Below are 21,292 nucleotides of genomic sequence, written 5' to 3'. Positions count from 1 at the left end.
TATGAAATATTAGTAGTAGGATTATTTGTTATGAACCAAAACACCAGTCTCTTTCTTGTATATGAAAACCTACAGGCAATAAACCTGCTAATGAATATCAGAATAAGAATGTCCTCAATAATCCTTGAAGCAGCAATATATTCAAAGACAGGACTACCTTTGGGTTTCCTCCACCCTCCTTGGCAGCATAGAGCATCTGCAGGGCCGACTCAGCCAGGGTCTTCGTTTGGTCCAGGAAAGTCATCTGTTGCTGGTGGTCCCTCAGCTTGGACGTCACACCCACAGAGGCCATGATGAGCGGTTCAAAGTAACGGGCCAACTGGGTCACCTGAGGCATAGGGGGAACGTTTTTTTGAGGAGGTCGGTGAAAACTTGTTTCATGTTATAATGGACAAGAGGCGCATACAAGCAAACAGACAGCACCAATGAGAAGTTAAGAAGAGCATTTGTCCGTTTTATAAAAGGATATAAAATAGGTAGATACTTCTAGTTTGAGATTTTAATAGAGCTACTGCTGTAATAATCATCAATGCTAATTTTATCCAGACAACCCAATTTTACCATGTGGAAATGTTTAATAACGCTATCCAAAAAAATAAAAGTTGCTCCACAGTTCCACTATTTAAGCAGAGTAATTAACCCCCTGCCCTATATACCTTATGTCCTAGTTGGGAAGCTTCGCCTCTAGCAGCGGTGGAAACGGGGTCAATTAAGTGGCCAATTTCCTGCACAGTGGACGTCAGTTGTTCTTGTAGCGCCTGAAGAGAGGAAATAAAAAGAAATTAGTTTTTGCGTTTTTTTTTTGTTTTTTTTAACAGTACAATTTAAGTACAATTTAAATAATTAAAATAATTATTCGGCTGCTAAAAGGCACATGGCCTAGGACTAAAACAGAAATCTTTTCCTTGAGCCTGAACTCTTTATGATGCAACAGAAATGGTCCGGGACTAGTTTTTAAATAAATCAATCACAGGTAGAGGGGTAAACCCATTAAGTAGGATCCAAACTCTATTGCAGCTCTTCTAGAATATATTTGTGTTTACTGATATGAGACACAAAGCAAGACCAGGATTAAGAAAAATAAACAATGACAAAGTAGCAGCAATAGAGAAAATCGACCGGCCAAATAAATCAATGGCTAACAGAAGGAAAATGGTAGTCAAGTTATTTCCTGATGGCTGCTTACCTCCAGTGAGATGTCGTCCCTGCTGGCTAAGTTCTGGCTGACGGCTGCCAGAGAGGCCTGCTCAATGTCCCGGATACATTTGTTAATGTTATCAATCGACGAGTCACACTCCCGCTGACCCGGAGCCTTGTCCCTATGAAAAAAATGGAAACAGAAAAGGGAAAAAAGTTGAATAATAGGACAAGGACAGTGCCAAAGAGAGGAGAAAGTACATATTGGAAGAGAGGAAGACAGAAAGGAAGTGCAAATAGTAACATAACGAACACTTATTAAAACAGACAAGATGTCTCCTCATATATTCTCTACTGGCTCCTTCATTTCATTGCTGCTCAGGTCACACAGCAGGAATGTGGCCTGCAGGGTCTTTTCACTTTACAGGGAGATCAAGCTGGGAAGCCAAATTAACTTTGTAGGCTCTGAGCGTCCAGGACACCGAACACATTGCCAGAATGAGTATCTTTTTTTTAACCAGACAATCCATCTTACAGGCATGGCGACACACTGACAGTAAAACACCAGGTAAAACGTAACCTAATGACACCAAAAAAGACATGAAGTTGGTTCAGCAGGATGAAGTCCTGAATTCCTGTTTGTGTACTTTGGCAGTGCAGGGGATGAATAAATGCTAATAAAAGATCCGGGCTGAACTCCCAGCACCTGCAGTCTAAAAATAAAGACTGCGATGAGAACATCACAATTCAAGAGGCTTATCTGGCTGCGTGTGAAAGTGTAAACGCCAAGCAGAGAACCTAAAAGTTCTGTGGGAATTAATCCCTTTTTTTTGTCAAGGTCAGGTAAATGTCAGGAAAGTAGAGATAAAACATGTAAGCTGTGGAGGTGTCATTACAATTATTTGTTACGCCATTTTACAGTTTTTGGAAATACTTTGCCTTAGGCTTAGAGGCAAGTTAAATATATCAATAAATGTGCATGAATAACACAATGCTTTTCAAATTTTGGTACGAACCAAGCAAGCAAACAAGATATAGCGGATTTTTGTGCTAAGCTATTGGGCTTTTGAAGCAACTGCATATCACAATGAGTGGTAACAGATTTTGTTACCCATCCATATATTTGGCGTCTCGTTTGTTGGATAGGAACACATTTCAGTTCACTAACCGGATGGCTGTGATGAGACTCTTGATGGAGTCGGACACGGTGCGAGAGTGACCAGCCAGAACGGACCAGGTGGGCGGGTCTTTGGGGTTTATAACCAATGAGCGTGCAGTCTTGAGCAGGTAGGTGGAGCTGTCCAGCATCGAGCGCGCTGATTGGAGGATGGGCTCCTGTGCTGCAAAACCCTACAGAAAAACAAAGTGCCAAATGTATGCATTTATTACAATATTCCCTTTTGTTCAATAGATGCCTCTTTGTGCCGTAAAACTACTGCTCTAATAATACATGTGATAGCTATGCATGAATAGAACAGTACTGTTCATGTGGGAGTACCTCATTGCTGATTTTAGCTGCAACACTGGCAAACTCTGGGTTGGAAGCAAATGCTGTCAGGTTTTCAACAGCCTCGATCAACGGAGCTGTGGCGACTCGGCACTTTTTCCTGTTCTCATCTGAGAAATCTCCATCTAAAGCCTAGGGAGGGAGAGACGGGTTATGAAGGCGCATGAAGCAAATATGAACAAGTGTTCAAACATAAGAGACATAAATTAAACAAGCTATTGGTAGAAGGTTTGAGAGGAATTATTTGTCAGATCAAAAATGTATCCCAAATGTTTCAGAATACGAATCAGGATTCACTAAATCCATTTAAACTGGAGAGCCAAATAAGAGAGAGCGAGTGAGAAACAATCCAAAACCTTACCTTGATGGTTTTGACTAAGTTGGCGGTGCTGTTAGCCACTTCCTTGGCAGACTGAACAAAATGCCTCTTGGCAACCGGGTTGGTGGTCTTTGAGGAGGCTAGACGGCAGGCGTTGCACAAAGCAGAGGTGTGCTTGGCGACAATGGTGGCTGCAGAGAGAACCTGTCCCATTGTGAACAACAAAATGTTAAATAAGCTGAACTTGCAAAGATCTCTGCTTAAATTCTGGTATAGCGAGGTGGAAAGTAACGTATGCAAGAATGCCTCAGAGGGCTTTTAATTGGGTAAAAAAAAGAAAAAAAAGAATGCAGTGCGTCAGGCAACGCAGTTTGACACTTCTGAAAGTATTTGCAATAAAGTGCTATAAAAACCATATTGGTAAAAAATCAAAAGCACCCATCTAAATCATACTGCCGATACCTAACGCTGTCACAATGACTGTTTGATGAATGTTATAATGAGAACATGTACCTGAGAGGGACTACTGCCTGGGTCTACGAGATTCTGACAGGCCATCTGAATGGCCTGGTTGGCTTTGGCGAACTGGATGGGGTCAACCAAGCCCTGGTGCCCCGCCTGACTGTTGGGATCAGACACCCCCACCAGGTAGGAGGCCTGTGGAAGAAAAAGAACAAAACTCCCGTCATGAAACTGTACCACCATCGCCACTACCAAGAAAGAAAGGCTGCTTCGTTCTGTACCTGTCCTGCAGCTTCAGTGAGACCACACAGGGCTTTTGAGGCTGAACCTACACAGTCCCCAAACGACGGCACATCTCCAGTCTTGCAGTTCTGAGAAATTCCCGCCAGGGACTCTCCCAGGACCTATACCGAACAAAGGACCAGGACAGCGGAGCAAAGAAAGAAGGCAGGAATGCTTAGGACGCGAAGCTGTGTGTGTGTGCGCGCAGAGTGCTTCAGGGATTGAATGCCCACCTTTGAGTTCTCCATCACGCTCTCGATGCATTCGAAGTAAGACAGGTCACTGACCGGCTCGTTGGGATTGTCCAGCATTCCTCGGACAGCCTGCGAGGATGAATTCCACATGAGAAATGTCCCAAATTCCCCCGTCATGCCTTGCGGATTAAACTGGTTTGATCACGAGTATTACCTCCAGTTCTCTCAGGGCGTTGTCACACTCGTTCTGTCCGGGAGCTTGCTGTGTACACAGTGTGATCAGCTGGTTAATGCTGTCAGTCACTGCTCTGAAACGAAGGACGAGCAGAATTTTTTTTTAAGAGATCAATATGAAATATGCACTGTGAGATTTAAGCAGTGAATACTTGCCTGCCACACACACACACACACACACACACACACACACACACACACACACACACACACACACACACACACACACACACACACACACACACACACACACACACACACACACACACACACACACCTAGCTGTGGTACCTTGCAGCAGCAGCAAGAAGGTTTTTAGCATTTGCTGCTGCGGGGTCGACAGACAGACTTTTCGCTGCCAGCAGCAGCTTGCTGGAAGCCATGGAGATGTTCTTCAAGTTACCAATAACCTGCACCTGGTCGTCCTTTTTCTAAAATACAACACATAACATCATCAAATTGCAAATTGCAATTGCATTTGGAAAGTCATCTTGCAGCTTTAATGAAAAAAGGCCGGCAGAGACCTTTGTAAAAGACAAACAATAAGACAGACCTGAGTGTGCCCGGCCATCTCGATGCCGGCATCGAGGAACTCATCAAAGTCTTCGCTGAACTTCCCGGAGGCCACCGCCAGCTGGCTGCTGGAGCCTCTGGAGGCATGGACCACCTCGCCCGCCGACTGGTTCAGGTCTGCTGCAGTTTGGTTCAGTTCGCTCTGGGCCTCCTGAAAGGACTTGGAAGCCGGAGGGATCTGAACGAAGGACACGTTCGATGAAAGAATGACAAAAAGCAGTTAAATGACTGTCGCGCATCGAGGTAAACGCAGCCAGATCGCCCGTTCATTGGGAGATAAACGAGTCCATTTCACTGTTAATGTCATTTATCTTGATTCATTTCCTCAAGGCTCTTCCTGCTGTGCGGCACTTAAAGACAGGAATGGTGATTTTGCCGGCAGAGGCCACTCACAGTTTCAATCAGCAGCTTCTTGCTGGTCTCCCCGATGCTCTTGAGAGCCATGTCGACATCCTTCTGTCCAGGCAGACAGTTGACGCAGCTATTCAAGGAATGAGATACAGCCTTGGCCACCTGGAACGCACAGCATGTTCATGGTAGAATGAGTTAGAGGGAATCATCTTTACACAGCAGATTAACTGCTCTACTAATTCACAAACTGTATTGTTACATCACAAAGGCCAAAACCGAAGCGTATGACGACGTGAAATGGGCCTCAGCGAAGCAATGAAAAGAACAGCGCAGGATTCTTAATCTTAGATTAAATTTCAGTATGTATTGTTTCAAGATGAAAAGATGTTTAAAAGAGTGACATCAAGAGTAGTCTCCTTTTGTCCGAGAGGTCCAAAACAGTGTCTCACCTGCGCCAGCCTCTGCTGACTCTCAGCGTCGCCGGGGGAAACCAGGGCCTGCTTGGCCTCGTGGACGAGAAGCGCCGAGCCCTCCATGACATCCCGAGCGGAGTCCAGCATGGCGGCAGCAGCCTTGGGGTCCGTGGTGGAGGCGGCGACGCCGCGGGCCGCCTGGGCCAGCGTTCTGAGGGCCTGATACGTCTCCCTGGCTGCTATTCCTACACACAGAATCACAGGTAAAAGAAAGTACAACGACTAGTGAGGATTGTTACAAAAACAAAGTCACTGCCATTTTTTGTAATCTAAACCAGTGGTCCCTAAACTTTCTTTACCTCACGGACCGTTTTCATGACAGACAATATTTCGCGGACCGGTCGAGAAGGTCCGACGGGGGTGGGGGGGGGGGGGGGGGGTGTAGTAGTCGCGCGCTCTGTGTTCGCTGGGAGGGGGGGGTGTAGTGTTCGCTGGTGGGCGAAACTGCCGTGCACGGTAAGGACAATTGTAAACGTGAAAAGAACCGCCTGGTGACGCATGGGGAATATGTCAGAGGGACAAGCGCACATAATTAGGAGAAAATCCGGTCAATTTTCAAAATAAAACATTTTTCTGAAGAAAAAAATATATATATATATAAGCTTTCTGTGGTGCGGCCTGGTTGGGGACCACTGATCTAAACGACTGACATCCTGTTGGCATTGATAACATTTGGTCACAGGAAGTAGAAACAAATGTCAAATATGAGAATTTCTCCTGTCTAAATGTTCTGAATATGATACAATGACCTACAGCTTCACACAAAGTAGCCTTAGAGTTAGTACAGTGTATTCTGCAAAGCAAACAATTTTGGTAACTAAGAATAATGAACTTAGACAGACAAATGTATGCGGCAGTAACTACATATTTAGACGAAAGAGTAACATCAAGGATCTCCAACATTAAATGCTTTGACACCATCTACGTTTACAGCAAAACCTCTAGGTTTATTTTCATATGTATATTTGAAAACTAAAAAAAGCAGGTGGATGGAGGTGATTACGTGAGTTATGCTCCTTGTTTAAGGTAAGATATATTTGTGAAGAAGTCAGTGTGTCAGTATTACCAACCTGTGTAGTGTTCATTTCCTTGTGCTGCGCAGGTGAGTAGTTGCGCCATGGATGATCCCACTGACTTAGAGGTGCTGCCCAGATCCTGAGCACACTTCTCCAACTGCAGCAGAGGAAATGGAGGAAAATAGGACTCCGGCTTCATATGCAGCTCACTAAATATTAGGCTGCAAAGTGTAAAATATAGTGTCTTACCGATTCCCCTGGTAGTGGTTTCAGCTTGGAGTTCATGGCAGTCAGCATGGCATCTTGCAGCTCACTTCTCAGGGTCTGGATGGCAGTGAGCGCAGAGTCGATCTCCATGGGGCCGCAGGCTTCATGAGCCTAGGACATGATATACCAGTCACTCGTTATTCACATAGCTACGTTGGATTTCCAGTATTATGTTTTGCACTTGTATTGAAAAATACATATTTTATTTATTTTCAGTTTCAGCGTGATGAAAGTGATGAACTGTTGTGAAAAGTGATGAAACAATGTGAAAGGTAAACTCCTCAACTCATCTGATGTGGAATAAGCAGAACATTTCTTTATCTTTATTCACTTGACGACTATGACTTTATTTTTTCCACGAGAAATCTGAAGTAGTTTGTTTTTGCACAGAAAATACAGTGACTGCCTGCATGTGAATCCTTCGGTGCTTTACCTTCTGAACAGACGTCCTCAGCTCAGCCAGGCAGGTGGCCAGGTTCTTGGCACACTGACCCAGTTGCATGGCTGCAGCCTGATCCGTGACGGTTGGGACAGACGACTTTGCCGAGGTCACCATCTTACTACCAGGCTGCAAAATGAAATGTTTTTACTCAATTAAAACCATTGGATAGAATTATATTATTCCTGAGAGCGTTAAGGAATCGCATAAAACACTAAACGTTGCACCGGGCCAAAGAAAGGGGCAAAGGTTTAATTATGTGTTGGTATAGGTGGACACTTCACGCTTGTCCATCAGCTTTAAAAGTGCAACTGAGGCATAAATGCATAATCCCACCAGCTCAGTGCTTCTTTAATTGCATGCTTACACCAAATAGAGGTTGAGGCTGGCCTATTTTAAATGGTTCTGTATATGTCACAAACATTATTTATACTTCCATCAGCCGGGGTCTCAAACATATTGTGTAAGTAAATCTCCCCTTAAACAAATCCGGAATGTGAATGACATTGTGTGTGTGTGCGTGTTTTTGTGTACTGCACCTGTAAGAAGTTCTGGCTGGCAATGATAAGTGCTAGTTGTGCACTAAGGTCCTCTGGTTTTGCCTGACTGCCACGCACCCCCTGGACCAGTTGTGGGATGTGGTCGGCCACTGCCTACACACAAATGCATATGAGCAGGTTTAAATGCAGTTTGAATGACGGTAAGAAATCTGTCATATAATCACCATTCAAACTTTAATTTATTTCACAAAATGCATCAAAATGAAAGCGGCACCGTACGGTCAGCATTGATTCTCACCTTACAGCTCTGCACCAGCTGCTGGTGAGCAGCAGTGTTCTTGTTGGAGGCAGCAGCGTTTTGAGCAGCAGCGATTGTCTGTGTCGCTGCAGCCGCAGCTTGCTTAGCGGCATTCTGAGACATACAAAGACAAATAAAACATCCACAGGTACCACATGGTTCAACAGTAAATCAGTCCATTTCTAAAAGCATCTGATCCGTCAATGTAAGATGCTGATAATTTACTCAATAGCATAGTACAACGCATAAATACACAGCATAAATAAAGGTTGTATAAACCTTGTTAATACAAAACTAATACATTAATGAATCTTAATATTACATTAATTAATCAATATTAATGAAATATGCATACAGCTGCATATTATAGACAATTATAAAAAAGGACAAAACTTCAGCATCTAATTCTGCAAAACTTCCATTTTAATGACTGAACTTTTTCCTATTTGAGGAACATTTAGCAGCAACAAATCTAAAACTGTAAAAACAAATCACATTTTATGGCAAAGACGTGCGGCTGATATTATATTGAATATTCCCAGACACAAAAGGTCTCCAGCTGCACTGATAAATGGTGATGCGATCTCTTAGTATTTGGTGATTTAGAAATAACGACATTAAGGATTGATCGGTGGCATCACTGACCTCTAGTCTGTTAATTAGTTTCTTTTTAATGGCATTCTGCGCAGCAGCATTTGTGGCCACACGCAGTCCCTCCGCAGCCTCCCGCAGTCTTTGCTGCTGGTCCTCATTCTCGGGGTACGCCGCTGCGCCCTGACAACACAAAAACGTTATTTCCGATTCTTCTTAAAAGCATCATCATTTCCGAATGAACATGTTTGCGCTAATCACCTCCACACGAGTCATCTTAGAATATACAACCAGTGTAGCCAGAGCCTTAAACATGATGCAGAATGTCCTCATCACTTCTTTGTCGAAGGTTAAAATGTGAAGAGACTAGCCGCTCTTTTCCTTTTCCCAGTTCATGAAACCAGCAACCCAAGTGAACGGTGTTCAGCGGAGACCATTATCACTCGGCAAGTCCCTGCCTCCCGCGGAGCTGTGATTAGGTTCTGCTGCCATTTGGTTGATTAATTAGAGCTCTGCGGCTTCACCTGCGGCCACCGTCGAGTACCGAGAGTTTGCTCTGCTGAAAACCTGTTCGACCCCACAATTTGCATAATTCATTTAAAGTGTCGTTTCCAGAAGAGGTTGAAGATTTCATAATAGGGAGCTTGCTTCTAAAAGCCACAATAGAAATAAGTGCCTAACAATAACTTGACGAGAGCTTTAAAAAAAACAAAAAAAACAAGCATGATTATAGTGAGCTGTAAAAAAAAAAAAAAATTGCACAAGCTCAATCAATCAGTTACCAAGGCAACGGGTGCCTGAAGTAGGACCCTCCATTGACGCAGATAAATCTACAGCTGCAACAGTGACAAGTCTGGCATCAAACCGGCTGGAGGGCATAATTTCATTTTCATGGTGGAAGTGGAGAGTTTTATCAGAGCGATTATGCAGACAGCTAGTGAGACTGATGTAAAGCGATGGATGGAAGAAGACTGCCTGGGTCCTTCATCAGGATAGGGAGTTTGAGGTCTTAACGCAGTGATGGAAACTTCAGATGTGAGAAGCTCTCAGGAAGTTCACCATCCAAATGCATTGCATTTTTTTTTCCTCCACAAAACACGCCTTTTTCTTATGATCTTTCTTTTATAAAACACCTCACAAACTGTCATTCTTAGTCCCCTCTGCGTTTCATTGTGATAAGTGCACACTGGAATAAGATTTTCATCTGGATTTAGGATCTGAAACAATTGCGATTGAACCTCAAAACACGCGTCAGAAAGATGCATTTCTCCGGGCTGATTCGTGACACTGAACCTCAAGTGACTCCCTCTTTACTGGAGCCCACTGGTCCAAAGCTGAGGAAGGGCAGAAGTCTAATTTAATACACGTTCCTGTACGTTTATCACGGAATTAAGCTTTGACTAAAGCGCGTTTTCACAGTATCTCTTCAGGAAGCTTACTGCTTTCTGTTGAGATATAAATGCAAAACCATCGAGTCACAGGGTGAAAACAACAAGCCGTCTCTGCAGGTAATGAACCCAATAAATATTACGTGCTTTGCATGTTACCTTCGCCGCCTCCACCATCCTCGCTGTTGCGTCAGCCAGCAATTTAGCAGCTGCCAGCAACTTCTTGGAATTGTCGACGTCCACCTCGGCCTCGGCGTCGGACCGCATAGCATTCACCAGGTCCGAGGTGGCCTGAGCCAACACCCGAGCCTGACGGACCATCTCTCCTGGGACGAGAGGACAGAGGAGGTGTCGAGGGTGAGGGGCAAAAAGGTGAGAGGAGTGGATTAATGGAGGAAATGCAAGCGTGTTGATAAAGTAATATTTAAATTCAACTGCTTAGCTCTGGCTTTTTGTGGGGGAAAAAAAGAAAAGAAAAAATCAATAACAACTGAGCATGATTACTGCTTTGTGTAGAAGGAGTTTGGGCTAATGATGCAATGCTGGAACATCTTAGTGGAGTAGATACATATTTCTAGGTAAGAGAAATTCAAAGGTTATTGGTAAAATGACTGATTAGTCCACTCATGTTGTTTGATAACGTAAACAATAGAGCTTTTGAAAAAGTTCCACATTAACATCCCAAAAAACGAAGATCTTTCACTGAGCTCGACGGCGTTGAATCTCCAAAACGGTCGTACACTTCTCCCTGATCAGATGTGCATCACGTTCTAACACCTGTATGCGACAGTGTGAAGACACAATTATTCCACCACTTCTGGTGTTAATGAGTTCCTCTGTCTTTTCTCATTACGCAGATTATAATATTTTCAAAGGGTGGAAAGGAAAGTGTTGTTAACCTGGCACAAGCGATTTGGCAATAATTCATGAGGGAGCATCAGCTGATATTCCAGCATAAGGATTCACTGTTTTACATTGTTACATTACATATTGAACACCGGTTCAAAAGGCGACATTTGCCAGCTAACAGCACGTATTCAGGCCTCCGCAGAGCAAACAACAATTCTAGTTGTCCATCAAGCTAATGGAACAGGCTAAGCTGGGCCGGGACGTTCTCTATGAATCCCTCTCCATCCATCTGTCTGTCTTTCTCTGCTGTCAGACTTGCTAAGATCCCTGTCAGCTTTCCACTGGGGCTTCATCATTGCTGACAGCAGTCCGTTCAAACCCACCATCCCTCTGAGGAGGAGATGGAATGAACGAGTCAGTGAGCAATCTACGCACAAAGCGGAAATTTGAGAGGTTTGGAGAGCCAGTTTATAGGCTTTTTCGTCACCTATTTAAAAACAGGACATGCTAAGAAGGGGTTTCAGAGGTAATAATAATAATAATAATAGCTCACAAATATAAAACCTCACTGAAAATACCTGGCGTTTTTTCAGCCTTTTGGACTCACCTGCGTCTCCCATGGAGGTGAAGATGCTCTCGGTGACCGTCATGATGGTGTCTGTGGCCTGGTCATAGCGCCCGATGGGCTCCCCCCTGGAGGTGTACTGCCGGACGTGCTGCAGGAGATCTCCCAGAGCCTGACTCACCACGCTCGCCGCTGCGCTCACCTTCAGATGGACGTCATTACCGTTAGTGCCCAGTCTCTTAAGCAGCACTAGCCTGTGCGTCTTATTCCAACGGGTTGAAGCTAAGCTCACCTAACTCATTATCTTTATTGCTTCTTAAGCTGGGTGTTAGTACCAAAAACCAAATGCCTTCAACAAATACATTTTTTTTTTTTAAAAGAGAAGACGCTATTTGTTGCAAAATTGCCATTCATGGGTGCAGCTTATGATGAAACGTCCGGGACAAACCGGGAAAAGAGTTCAACGCACACTTGGTCTTAACATCGATCCAGCTGACCTGTTTGAGGAGGTCGCCGTCTTCTGTAGCCGAGAGACAGGCCTGCACACAGCTTTCCACCGAGCGATCCACAAGCTTTCCAGCTTCGATTAACTGCTCCTGGCAAACGGGTGAGCTGATGGTCGGACTCACCACCTGCGACCACGAGAAAGAAGTTATTTGTTGTGACAGTAACGCACGAATACATTATATATATATATATATATATATATATATATTTTTTAATGTGAGGGAACCCACTGCTACAGTCTTCATTAAATTACGGTTTACACAGAACAGCAGAAAGAGCAACGGGAGGGAAAAAACATTGGAAAAGGATTCCGCTGATGGTCCTCATTGCCGCATTACTGAGAGGTGAGGATTTGTTAAGTGAATGAAACCATTCCGATTGGGATCCATGAGGGCATTTAGGCTAATTAGACACATGTGGGTTGTTCAATTAAAGGCATTCAGATAAAATGCGTGCACAGGGTATATAATGGTGCCTTGGTGTATCCTGATATATTCACGCTCCTTTACGGCAGATAAATTAAGACTTTATTTTTAATGTTTGAGGATTTATTTTTCTCCCAAATATCTTCTTATAAGAACGGATCATAGAAAATTAGTTATTGTTGTCCAACTGCAAGGGTAATATTTAAATCAGTGACAGATCACGCATAATGAATGGGAAAACATCAGACCATCCAATCATTTGCATAATATCCACAGAATGCATTTCTGGAAATTGAGCACATATCACACAAACAAGATACGACACCTGTCCTTTAGTACAATAAATCAAACATGTTGTGGTACCTTGGCACATGCCACCAACTGGGAGGTGGACAGGGCACACTGGGTTGCAGCAGCAATGACCCGGTTCTGAAGCCCGGTGTCCTCAGCCACTTGGGCCACGTTCTTGGCCTTCAGCACCAACATGGCTGCAGCGTTGGCCACTGCTTTGGCCAGATTCATCAGGATGTCCTACAAACGCGGGGAGGCAAAGATAAATAGGAATCCTAGCAGCACACTGCTCAGTCTTTCCAAAAACATGCTTACATAATTCTCTCTAACGGTTATAAATATTGTGGCATTGTCATCTGATCTGTGGAGATAAGGGGAAATAATAATTCCTTATACCCATGTTGTCATAATAAGATTAGCTCAAATATGCACAATAAATTAGGTTAAAATACAGTTTGGCCTGTCAGGTCAAATATAAGATTTGATTAATGTGTATCCTTTGGCGAACAGTTGTGACGCATCCAAGTATGAAATACATGAAAGAAGAACAGCTGGATGAGCATTCAATTCCAAATTAAAAATATAAATGTATTACCTCAATATCCCCCTGGTTACAATGTGTTTTTGATTAACGGACGCCCGAGGTTCTCGTTTTATTATTATTACACAGAGTGCAAGGATGATGACGATGGTAAATCGGCATTACCTGGAACCTCTCGTCCGCCTCGCTCTCTCCAATTCGGCGCAGGAGGTCTCCGCTGGCCTGGCCGATGCTGCCTGCTGCCGTCAACACGGTCTGCCTGGGCTGCACGCACAAAGAAAACCATCAGGTCGAGAGACTGCATTAGGACGCATGGTTGGAAAATACATCACGTGATGGGTTTTGCTGTGCTACATGCTGCCAGTTGAGCATTGCATAGCAAGTAGTGAACAATTTAAACACAAACTAATACATCATGTTGCTGTTTTTAGACGGTTAGTTAACGAACAAACACTCTTGTCCAACTACCCCACAGGTCTCAAGTTGTGCAACGGTTGGTAGGATAAGTGTATACGGCTTAGTGATGTCCAAAAGCCAGACGGAGCTGTGAGCAATGCACACCAGCAAGAAGCTGTACAGTACATTGACTTCTGAATGTTCTCCCAGAACAAAACAACAACAAACTTAATAGATCTTAAGTAAGAAAAGGACAGCGCTGCAAAGCAAGTAGAAGAAGACGACATTGAGAACGTTCTGTTTCCATACAGGCACCAAATGTCTGCCGTTCATCCCTCGTTAAGGAAGACTTGGACAATGCAATTAGCCGAAGCCGGCCAGCAGGAGAGGATGGAAATATGATTAGTAGTAGTTTGGAGGAGGACAGACACTTCATCATTGGAGACACATCAGCTGCGTACAGCTACTGGATGACAAATTTGATTCACATTTTTTTGTAATTTAAAAACACACAGGGAAAAGTTTGCTCGGCTAAGACCCGGAGTCAGACTTCATTTTCACAAATTACTCTCGTCTCTTCCTCTCGCATCGATTTTCCTCTATATTTTCCACTTCAATGCCTATAGTATAATCGCCCATTCCACCCTGTATTTGTCGTATTGGAAAGGGAGAAAACCTGAATAGGTGATTTCAGAAGGCAAGAGAAAAGGTTCATATGGTAATATCTATACAATACTAAAAAGTATTGCAAAGAAATACGCCGAATGTTTCAGAAAGAATGATATTGTTGTTTTCATGGTTGCTAGTTCCTTTGCTCACCTCTCCAGAAGCCGGCTCCACGGCCTTCAGCAGGTCAGACACGGCCCCTGCCAGCGTCCGGGCCGCCCTCATCAGGTCATTCCCTCCGCCCACGTCGTCCTCCATCAGTGCAGCCAGTAACTTCACACCCTTTGACATTTCTGTCAGGTTGGAGGAGATGGTGGTGATGGCGCAGCCCACGGCGGTGTAGTCTGTGTCGGTCGGGTCACCTGAGATCGGGAGAGAGGGAAAGGGGTAAAATGAAACAGGGGCCATTAGATGAATAGTCGTAGCGTGAATAAAACAAAGCTTGTCCAAACCCAAACAGAGGGAAAGGGAACTGCTCTTCACAGGGTCTTGTTAAAGATTTAAAAGATTATTGCCAAACAAAGAGTTTAATGGAGATTAAAGGCTAGCAAAACTGACATATTTGGGACAAATTGTTATCACAAAAACAAAGATAATAATAAAGGAATAAAGGAAAATAATAATCCCCCAATTTCAACCTGGAATGGTTTAGTCAATAGATTATAGACCTTTACCGAGCCCTGTTAAACCAGCCCACAGCAGGATATGAGAGATCTGTTAGACTTTATACAGGATCTACACTAATGTTAATGAACACCAGACAGATGCAAAGGATATGCTTTGAACTCACTAATTGGCCAGATCATTTGAGCTCTGCAGAAAAGAGAAACTCTAAAATGTACTTGTAAAACCGAGAGCGCGTCTCAACACTTTTGCTGCTTTTATTAAGCATTCCTTACAGGCCTCCAATGAATCACACAACGGCTGTGCACATATATACATACATAATGTGACCCAGTGCCATTGAAACTGACATTGGAACTTAATGCCCAGTGAATTGCAGTAAAGCCTTGGTAGCAGACGAACCCGGACACAGTCTGCGGAGTAGCAGCAGTGCAACTGACCAGCAGTGAGGTTGACAACAGAGGCGGTTCCTGCAGTGATCGCGTCGACCTGCGAGTGGATCTCATGTTTTGACTCATCCATCTTGTTCTGGATCCACACCTTGGATGCCTGGGGTACACAGGAAGAGACCACACCAAAAGTCAACAATTTACTGAGGCGAAATGCACCCAAACATGGCGGTCCGTCTGTAGAATTATAATTTAGTTTCATGGCTGTTCTATCTAAACCATGCATTGGAAGAGACGTGTATGAGTATTTAGTATTTATCTCTTGGTACATGTATGTGACCGTTACGGTACCATGTCTTGTCCCAGCGGCGGCAGGTTGTCGACCTCTCCGAGGTCAATCTGGGCTTTCTGCACAGCTTGCATACTGGTGTTGATGGTCCCCATCAGAGCCTGCTGAGCTGAACTCTGCACATCGACACAGACAAAACAGGTTCACAAAACTCCTCCTAGAGGGATTTTTCAAGACGCCGTGCTGAGGGACGATGATTGCACCTTTGGAAAATCGAATTGTATGTAAAAAGGTACCAGCTGCGAGAGAGGAGGAAAAAAAGGTTGATACACCCGTTTGGTTGTTTAGGACAAACTTGAGTGGCACACGCGTTTAAAAAGGGCCTTCATCTGTGAATGAAAACTACACAAACATCACACTGGGAGCCATTGTGCTGTTCTTACCAGAGGTGGCATGTGTCCACGGTGCATCTGACCCATTGTGATCTGCTGCTGGGCAGACGGCATGGTGCCCATGCTGAGCGACTCCGTGCCAATGGAGCCGGAGCGGATCACCCCCGGCAGTGCCACAGAGCCATGCTCCACCCTGCCCACGCGATTAAACTGCTGCTGAAGGATGGTCGACCTGCAGGCACATCAATAGGAAGTTAGTGCTAAGGGCTCCCTGAAAGCCAACACCATGTTTTGTCCCCCCCCCATCTGACACCAAAAGCTTTTTGTATTTTCTCTTATATTCTTAAGCTTTTCCAAAGCAAATTGTTAAATGCTTAACATGTCCTATGCATCAGTCACTATTCAAACAAGGTTGGTTTTGTGGAGAAGTATTGACAGAATCCTTCATTGTTAGTTTTAGTGAAAAAGAGACATGGTCCTTCATCCGTCCCTTGATGTTCATTCTCCGCTGAACATCACAGACCTTATTTCCACGATGCGCTGCCTCATTCCAATGACACGCTTATCCGTTTGCACCGCTCACCTTTGCATCATGCATGCATGCTACGCTAAGGCACTGATAATCTGCCCACCACTGATAGGCAAGCACAGTACAAAGTAGGAAAAATACCATGGTATTGCATTGTAAATAACGCCCATTTCCGGAGTGTGTGTGTTTATCCAACAAGAACGCAAACAACACTAACTGGAAAACGTGTTACCAGAAAGACAAAACAAGCACACGTTTGTTTTTTGCTACGTGTCCATTGGAGAGTTGAACACGGCTGTGTTGGTTTGTCATAGTGGGTCACTAATACAAAAGAGGCTGTAGATTCTTCCCACTCTGAACATCTGCAGGACAAAGCTTAGTTTTGTTTTCCCTCACGTCAGTCGCTCTGGAGTTTTAATCGCCAAGTGTGCAGAACTAAAAGACATTTGCCTTCGGCCCTGTGCACAAACCCAGATAAATAGAAAATAAATATCATAAACAGTTGCAGTAAACGCTCTCAGTTAATAGCAGGAAAGCAATATCAGTTGAGGATAGGCAGGAAAAAGGGCTTCATGTACTCATGGAGAGTAGTTGACTGTGGATAAATGAGCTAGGACGCATCTAATCAGGAAATGTTCAGACTGGGCCATTGATCATCCAGTGGGGCAACATTTCCTTTACATCGTGATTATCGCTCAGGATACAGTGCAGCTGAGGAGGCGCTCATGTGGTGAAATGAGGTCCTGGAAGATGGATGTGTGGTCTGTGGTCAAGAGCCGTCGTGAGAAAGGAAATTAAAAAAGCACCAGGTCTATTATTGCCTTTTGATAGAATTTGCAATGATAAATTGAGCTAATGGCCCAACCATTATCATACCTCAGTTTACACTGGACCATAAAGATACTGGATGAGATTACATGGGAACTACTGTTACCCTATACAACCAAAGGGTGGTTGTCGCGCAACTTTATCTCCCTGTTCTTGCTTCTGTAAAGCTTTCTATGTGTGAGGCTGTAGTTACGCACATTTTCTTTCTTTGAGCTAACTGCTAGCTTTTGCGTGCTAATATGCTTACATTGACAGATTTTTCAGCAGTTATGTTTACTATCTCTGTTTGGTGTGTTAGCATGCTAATGTTTGCTAGTCTGGCCTTAAAAAAGTAAAAGTGTTGAAAACAATGTGTTGAATCCAAAAATTGGACAAATGAGTTAATATTACAATGTTTATGCCATACTAAAGAGGTGTTTATTCCACAGACTGGATTATTACACAAAAAACACTTTTCAGAGTTATTACTAAAAATGACCTACTTTTTTGGGGACACAGATTCCTCAAGCATGGTTGACTCCTCATCGCCTTCTAATCCAAAGCGGTCCTTGCTTTGCTTCTGCAGCAGAGAGAAATGTAAACAAATGTGGGTCAAAAGGAGCTCACAGCGATTTTGTAAAAAAGGTTACCACGGCCATCTTGAATGCCAGATTTTGTGTAACATTTAAAAAAAATGTATGCCTGGATTTAATTCTGTTTCTAGGCTTTAGGTAGGACATTTTCACTTGATATTCATGTTGTGCTAAGCTGTTGACAGGTGCGCAGAGATACATTTACATTTTTTCGTAGGCATTAGGCAAACTATATTTGTCCACCTTCTTATCCGAGGAAAGTTAATGGAGACACAAATGTGCATGCAGGGATTTTAGCTATTTAAAGTGTCCCTTAGCCACATGAGACCAGCTGTCCTGCATTTCTGTTTATTTAACTGCAAACGTCTGACACAGAAGCCTGAACACATCAAGCACCAACAGATCTGAGACATCATCAATTCATTTTGACGCATCTCTGTCTCTAGAGATGAATCGCTCACCTTTTTGAGGATGATGTCAATGTAACCGGCAATGAGCTGAGAGATCTGTTCCCCTTCAGTGGTCTGTACCGAGTAGTAGCTCTCCTGGTATTCCCCAAAGTCCTACACGCACAGAGTCAAATCTTAAAAATGCATCTTATAATGGGCTGCAGGAAAGTAATCACTGTAGTGCTTGTGCACAGGCTGAGGATTCAGCAAGCAGAAAATAAACAAATCTGTAGCCCTCTTATGGGCACACTTGAGCTATGAATCAATGCAGAGACCCCATCTTATACGCGACTTGAAAATCCATGACTGCTTTGACGTGTGAACGACAAATCAAATTTATTTTTGAATCAGTGTGACAAAAACACCGCCTAAGAGCTCGAAAAGCACTGCAGAATTAACAGCAACCGCAGAGTGCGTGTTCATTTCAACAATAGAGACAGTTCATCTGCCACATCTGCAGGATTAAATCCAAGTTCATTGACTGCTCACTGACTCTGGGAGCTGCTGACACAAAGGAAAGATATCGACAGGGAAGACAAAGGAGTCTTGTGTGCGAGGGAGTGAAAGGACAGACGGACGGAGCCCTACGGTGATCGTTTTATCGCCAGTGCGGCCGACAGTCTGCTTCACAGAGAGCCCGTCCTTCTTATTTACGACAAAGGATTTATGCTCCGCGTCAACGAGTAAGATACTGCCAGTTTGTCTGCATCCGTGTCTTACCAGGGTGAAGCTCTTTGGTGACGCCGCCCACCTCTTCACGGTGGTCAGCGGCCACTCCTGCACCACATCTTTGGTCTTCTCCTCCACTCTCAACACAGACTCCTTGGTGATGCCCAGCAGCCGCGGCACCAGCTTGTTCTTGCTCTTCATCTTTTCCTGCAAAAGAAAAGAAAAAACTCATTCTACTCTCTTAAGTTTTGGTTGGAAATGTGATTTTTCTATTCGTGATGTCAGAAGCTATGTCAGAAGTTCTTTTTGCTGTATGTTAATAAATTAAGCTATTTTAAGAAAACCTTTTACTTCCATAACTTCTGCACTTAAAATTCTTTGATAAGATCCCACAGCTGGATTTTTTTAAATTGCACTGGTACTGTAACACTTCCTGCAGTAGTAAAGTGTGACTGACATTGTAAATCTCTCATGACGTTCACTGAATAAAAGAAAAATTAATAAAGTCAACAAGACACCAACCAACCAAACCATTTTAGATGTCAATTCTATCCCCTTGACAAAACAACTCATTTCCATATTCCCAGGCCTGCTGAGGGTATTACTTGAATAAAAAGGCATTAAGCAAAAAGGAAAGATTAACAGTTCAAGCGACAGAATTTAAATTCATAAGCTTGCAGCTTGAAACTCTTAATTCTGCTGTCAGACCGATCTGCCAAGATGGGTCTGACTAACCGGTTACCCAGAAAAATAAGCACTTAGTAATTCAAGCATTACGCCATAAACATGTCTTTATCTGCTTGTCAAAAACCCTCAACCTCCCCGCATTCACTAAGCCTCTAATGTCACACTTCAGGCGCTCTCTGAGATGGCAGAACAGCTGACTTCTTTTTCCGTTGGCTGGCACGGAGAGAGAAAGCGTTTCTCCAGGAGCTGCATTCGCCGAGCAGATGGACGGTCCGCGATGGGCTGTGACGTGAGGGCAAATAGGCGAGTAGTGTAAAAGCCCCGGAGGGCCTGTGAACCCTGTGGGGCCTCGCCAGGTTACGGACTGTGAGCTGCATTTTTTTCCCGCGGGTTATTTCTGCTCCACTGGATTGGACTAAAAACTGACGCAAGCAACACATGGGGAGCAGATAAGATCAACAGATAGATGCAAGGCCAGGAGCTGGGACACGGTTTAAGAGTTGTGTGTTTTGCGCGTAACCGGAATAAAAGGCAGAGTGTTGACTCTTGATACGTCATCTGTAATCTTATCCGCTGGTGTTAAAAGCTACTCAAAAAAAGCCAGGAACTGTATGGCAGAGAGTCTGTACGAACAGCAGTACGAGGGAGGTTTCTCAATGAAATACCAGAAATTATCGAATTTTTGAAAGCGCAGAAATGAAGTCAGAAGAGTTTTGAAGGCATATCGTTTACACAGGAAAGTTTCCTGTGACTAAATTTAAATTTATATATATATATAAATGTATTTGAAATTTTTCCTTCTGGTTTGAGTAGACATTAAAAGCTTTGAAAGTTCAGGCGGACACGGATAATTTCCCCACATGCCGCGTGGTGCCTTCAACCTTTTTATCCAGTTAACAGCAAGCCCGAAGAACAGATCTCACAATCAGGACATAAAAGGCTCCGACTACATTTCAACCAATTCAAAACCACTTCCCTTTTTTTAGATAATCATATTTTTTTTTTTTCCCCCTCAACAGGATCAAAGATCTTGCTAGGGGATTATTTTCCCCCGAATAGCGCAGTGGAACTTGTGAAGTCCGAGAATTAAACATTTGTGTTACAACTTACCTTGACCAGGAAGAAGGAGACGCCATATGTCCTCAGAGACCGTGCCAGTTTGACATATTTCACTTTGGCTTCGATCTCTGTCATTTCTCCACAGTTTTTGTGTTCCTGCAGATTGAAATATACGTAATATATGTATTCAGCGACTGCACGAGTTGGTGAAATCCGGTGCAGGATTGACAAACGTAAAATAAATACGATCATTTCCTTTAATGGACAAGAAGACCACACCTGGAATATTTTCTTCTCAGCACCTCTTTGCTTGATGTATTCTTTAGGTAGAAACTCCTTCAAGCTAGAAAATAATAGTAGAAATTCATACAGAAGCATCAGCACTAAAACTCTAAAGAAATAATGTAATAAACTCTTGCAGCTGACTTAATGCTTAATAAATATTTCTATTGGTACTTGATTTGTCTAATCTACACTTAATATTTTGTGAATAATATGGAGTAACACATTTTGATTTTCTTTAAAATGCCGAATG

The 21,292-nt window shown here is 43.5% G+C and overlaps 1 protein-coding gene across 3 annotated transcripts in view; it reads right to left on the bottom strand.

Moving 5' to 3' along the window:
* Positions 1-21,292, bottom strand: part of LOC120834834 (talin-2) — a 60,767-nt gene that overhangs the window by 11,443 nt on the left and 28,032 nt on the right. For all 3 annotated transcript variants that reach the window (XM_040203148.2, XM_078085502.1, XM_078085501.1), the window contains exons 9-42: positions 21,037-21,100; positions 20,809-20,913; positions 19,063-19,218; positions 18,355-18,456; positions 17,804-17,880; positions 16,016-16,196; positions 15,635-15,748; positions 15,335-15,443; positions 14,424-14,632; positions 13,374-13,472; positions 12,740-12,907; positions 11,942-12,076; positions 11,487-11,646; positions 10,190-10,356; positions 8,697-8,825; positions 8,052-8,165; positions 7,793-7,906; positions 7,248-7,382; positions 6,797-6,925; positions 6,602-6,704; positions 5,508-5,716; positions 5,101-5,220; positions 4,688-4,885; positions 4,426-4,565; positions 4,116-4,209; positions 3,941-4,030; positions 3,707-3,829; positions 3,477-3,620; positions 3,006-3,167; positions 2,636-2,776; positions 2,306-2,487; positions 1,187-1,319; positions 657-758; positions 158-328 (exon numbers count right to left, since the gene is read on the bottom strand). In XM_040203148.2, the coding sequence (XP_040059082.2) occupies positions 158-328; positions 657-758; positions 1,187-1,319; positions 2,306-2,487; positions 2,636-2,776; positions 3,006-3,167; positions 3,477-3,620; positions 3,707-3,829; positions 3,941-4,030; positions 4,116-4,209; positions 4,426-4,565; positions 4,688-4,885; positions 5,101-5,220; positions 5,508-5,716; positions 6,602-6,704; positions 6,797-6,925; positions 7,248-7,382; positions 7,793-7,906; positions 8,052-8,165; positions 8,697-8,825; positions 10,190-10,356; positions 11,487-11,646; positions 11,942-12,076; positions 12,740-12,907; positions 13,374-13,472; positions 14,424-14,632; positions 15,335-15,443; positions 15,635-15,748; positions 16,016-16,196; positions 17,804-17,880; positions 18,355-18,456; positions 19,063-19,218; positions 20,809-20,913; positions 21,037-21,100 (4,579 nt within the window). The remainder of the gene's footprint in view (positions 1-157; positions 329-656; positions 759-1,186; positions 1,320-2,305; positions 2,488-2,635; positions 2,777-3,005; positions 3,168-3,476; positions 3,621-3,706; positions 3,830-3,940; positions 4,031-4,115; positions 4,210-4,425; positions 4,566-4,687; positions 4,886-5,100; positions 5,221-5,507; positions 5,717-6,601; positions 6,705-6,796; positions 6,926-7,247; positions 7,383-7,792; positions 7,907-8,051; positions 8,166-8,696; positions 8,826-10,189; positions 10,357-11,486; positions 11,647-11,941; positions 12,077-12,739; positions 12,908-13,373; positions 13,473-14,423; positions 14,633-15,334; positions 15,444-15,634; positions 15,749-16,015; positions 16,197-17,803; positions 17,881-18,354; positions 18,457-19,062; positions 19,219-20,808; positions 20,914-21,036; positions 21,101-21,292) is intronic.

The sequence above is a fragment of the Gasterosteus aculeatus genome, chromosome 12, assembly GCF_964276395.1.
Source record: "Gasterosteus aculeatus chromosome 12, fGasAcu3.hap1.1, whole genome shotgun sequence".
Classification (NCBI taxonomy): domain Eukaryota; kingdom Metazoa; phylum Chordata; class Actinopteri; order Perciformes; family Gasterosteidae; genus Gasterosteus; species Gasterosteus aculeatus.
Note: the sequence above shows the minus strand (reverse complement) of the source record. Positions and strands in the feature narration are given on the sequence as shown.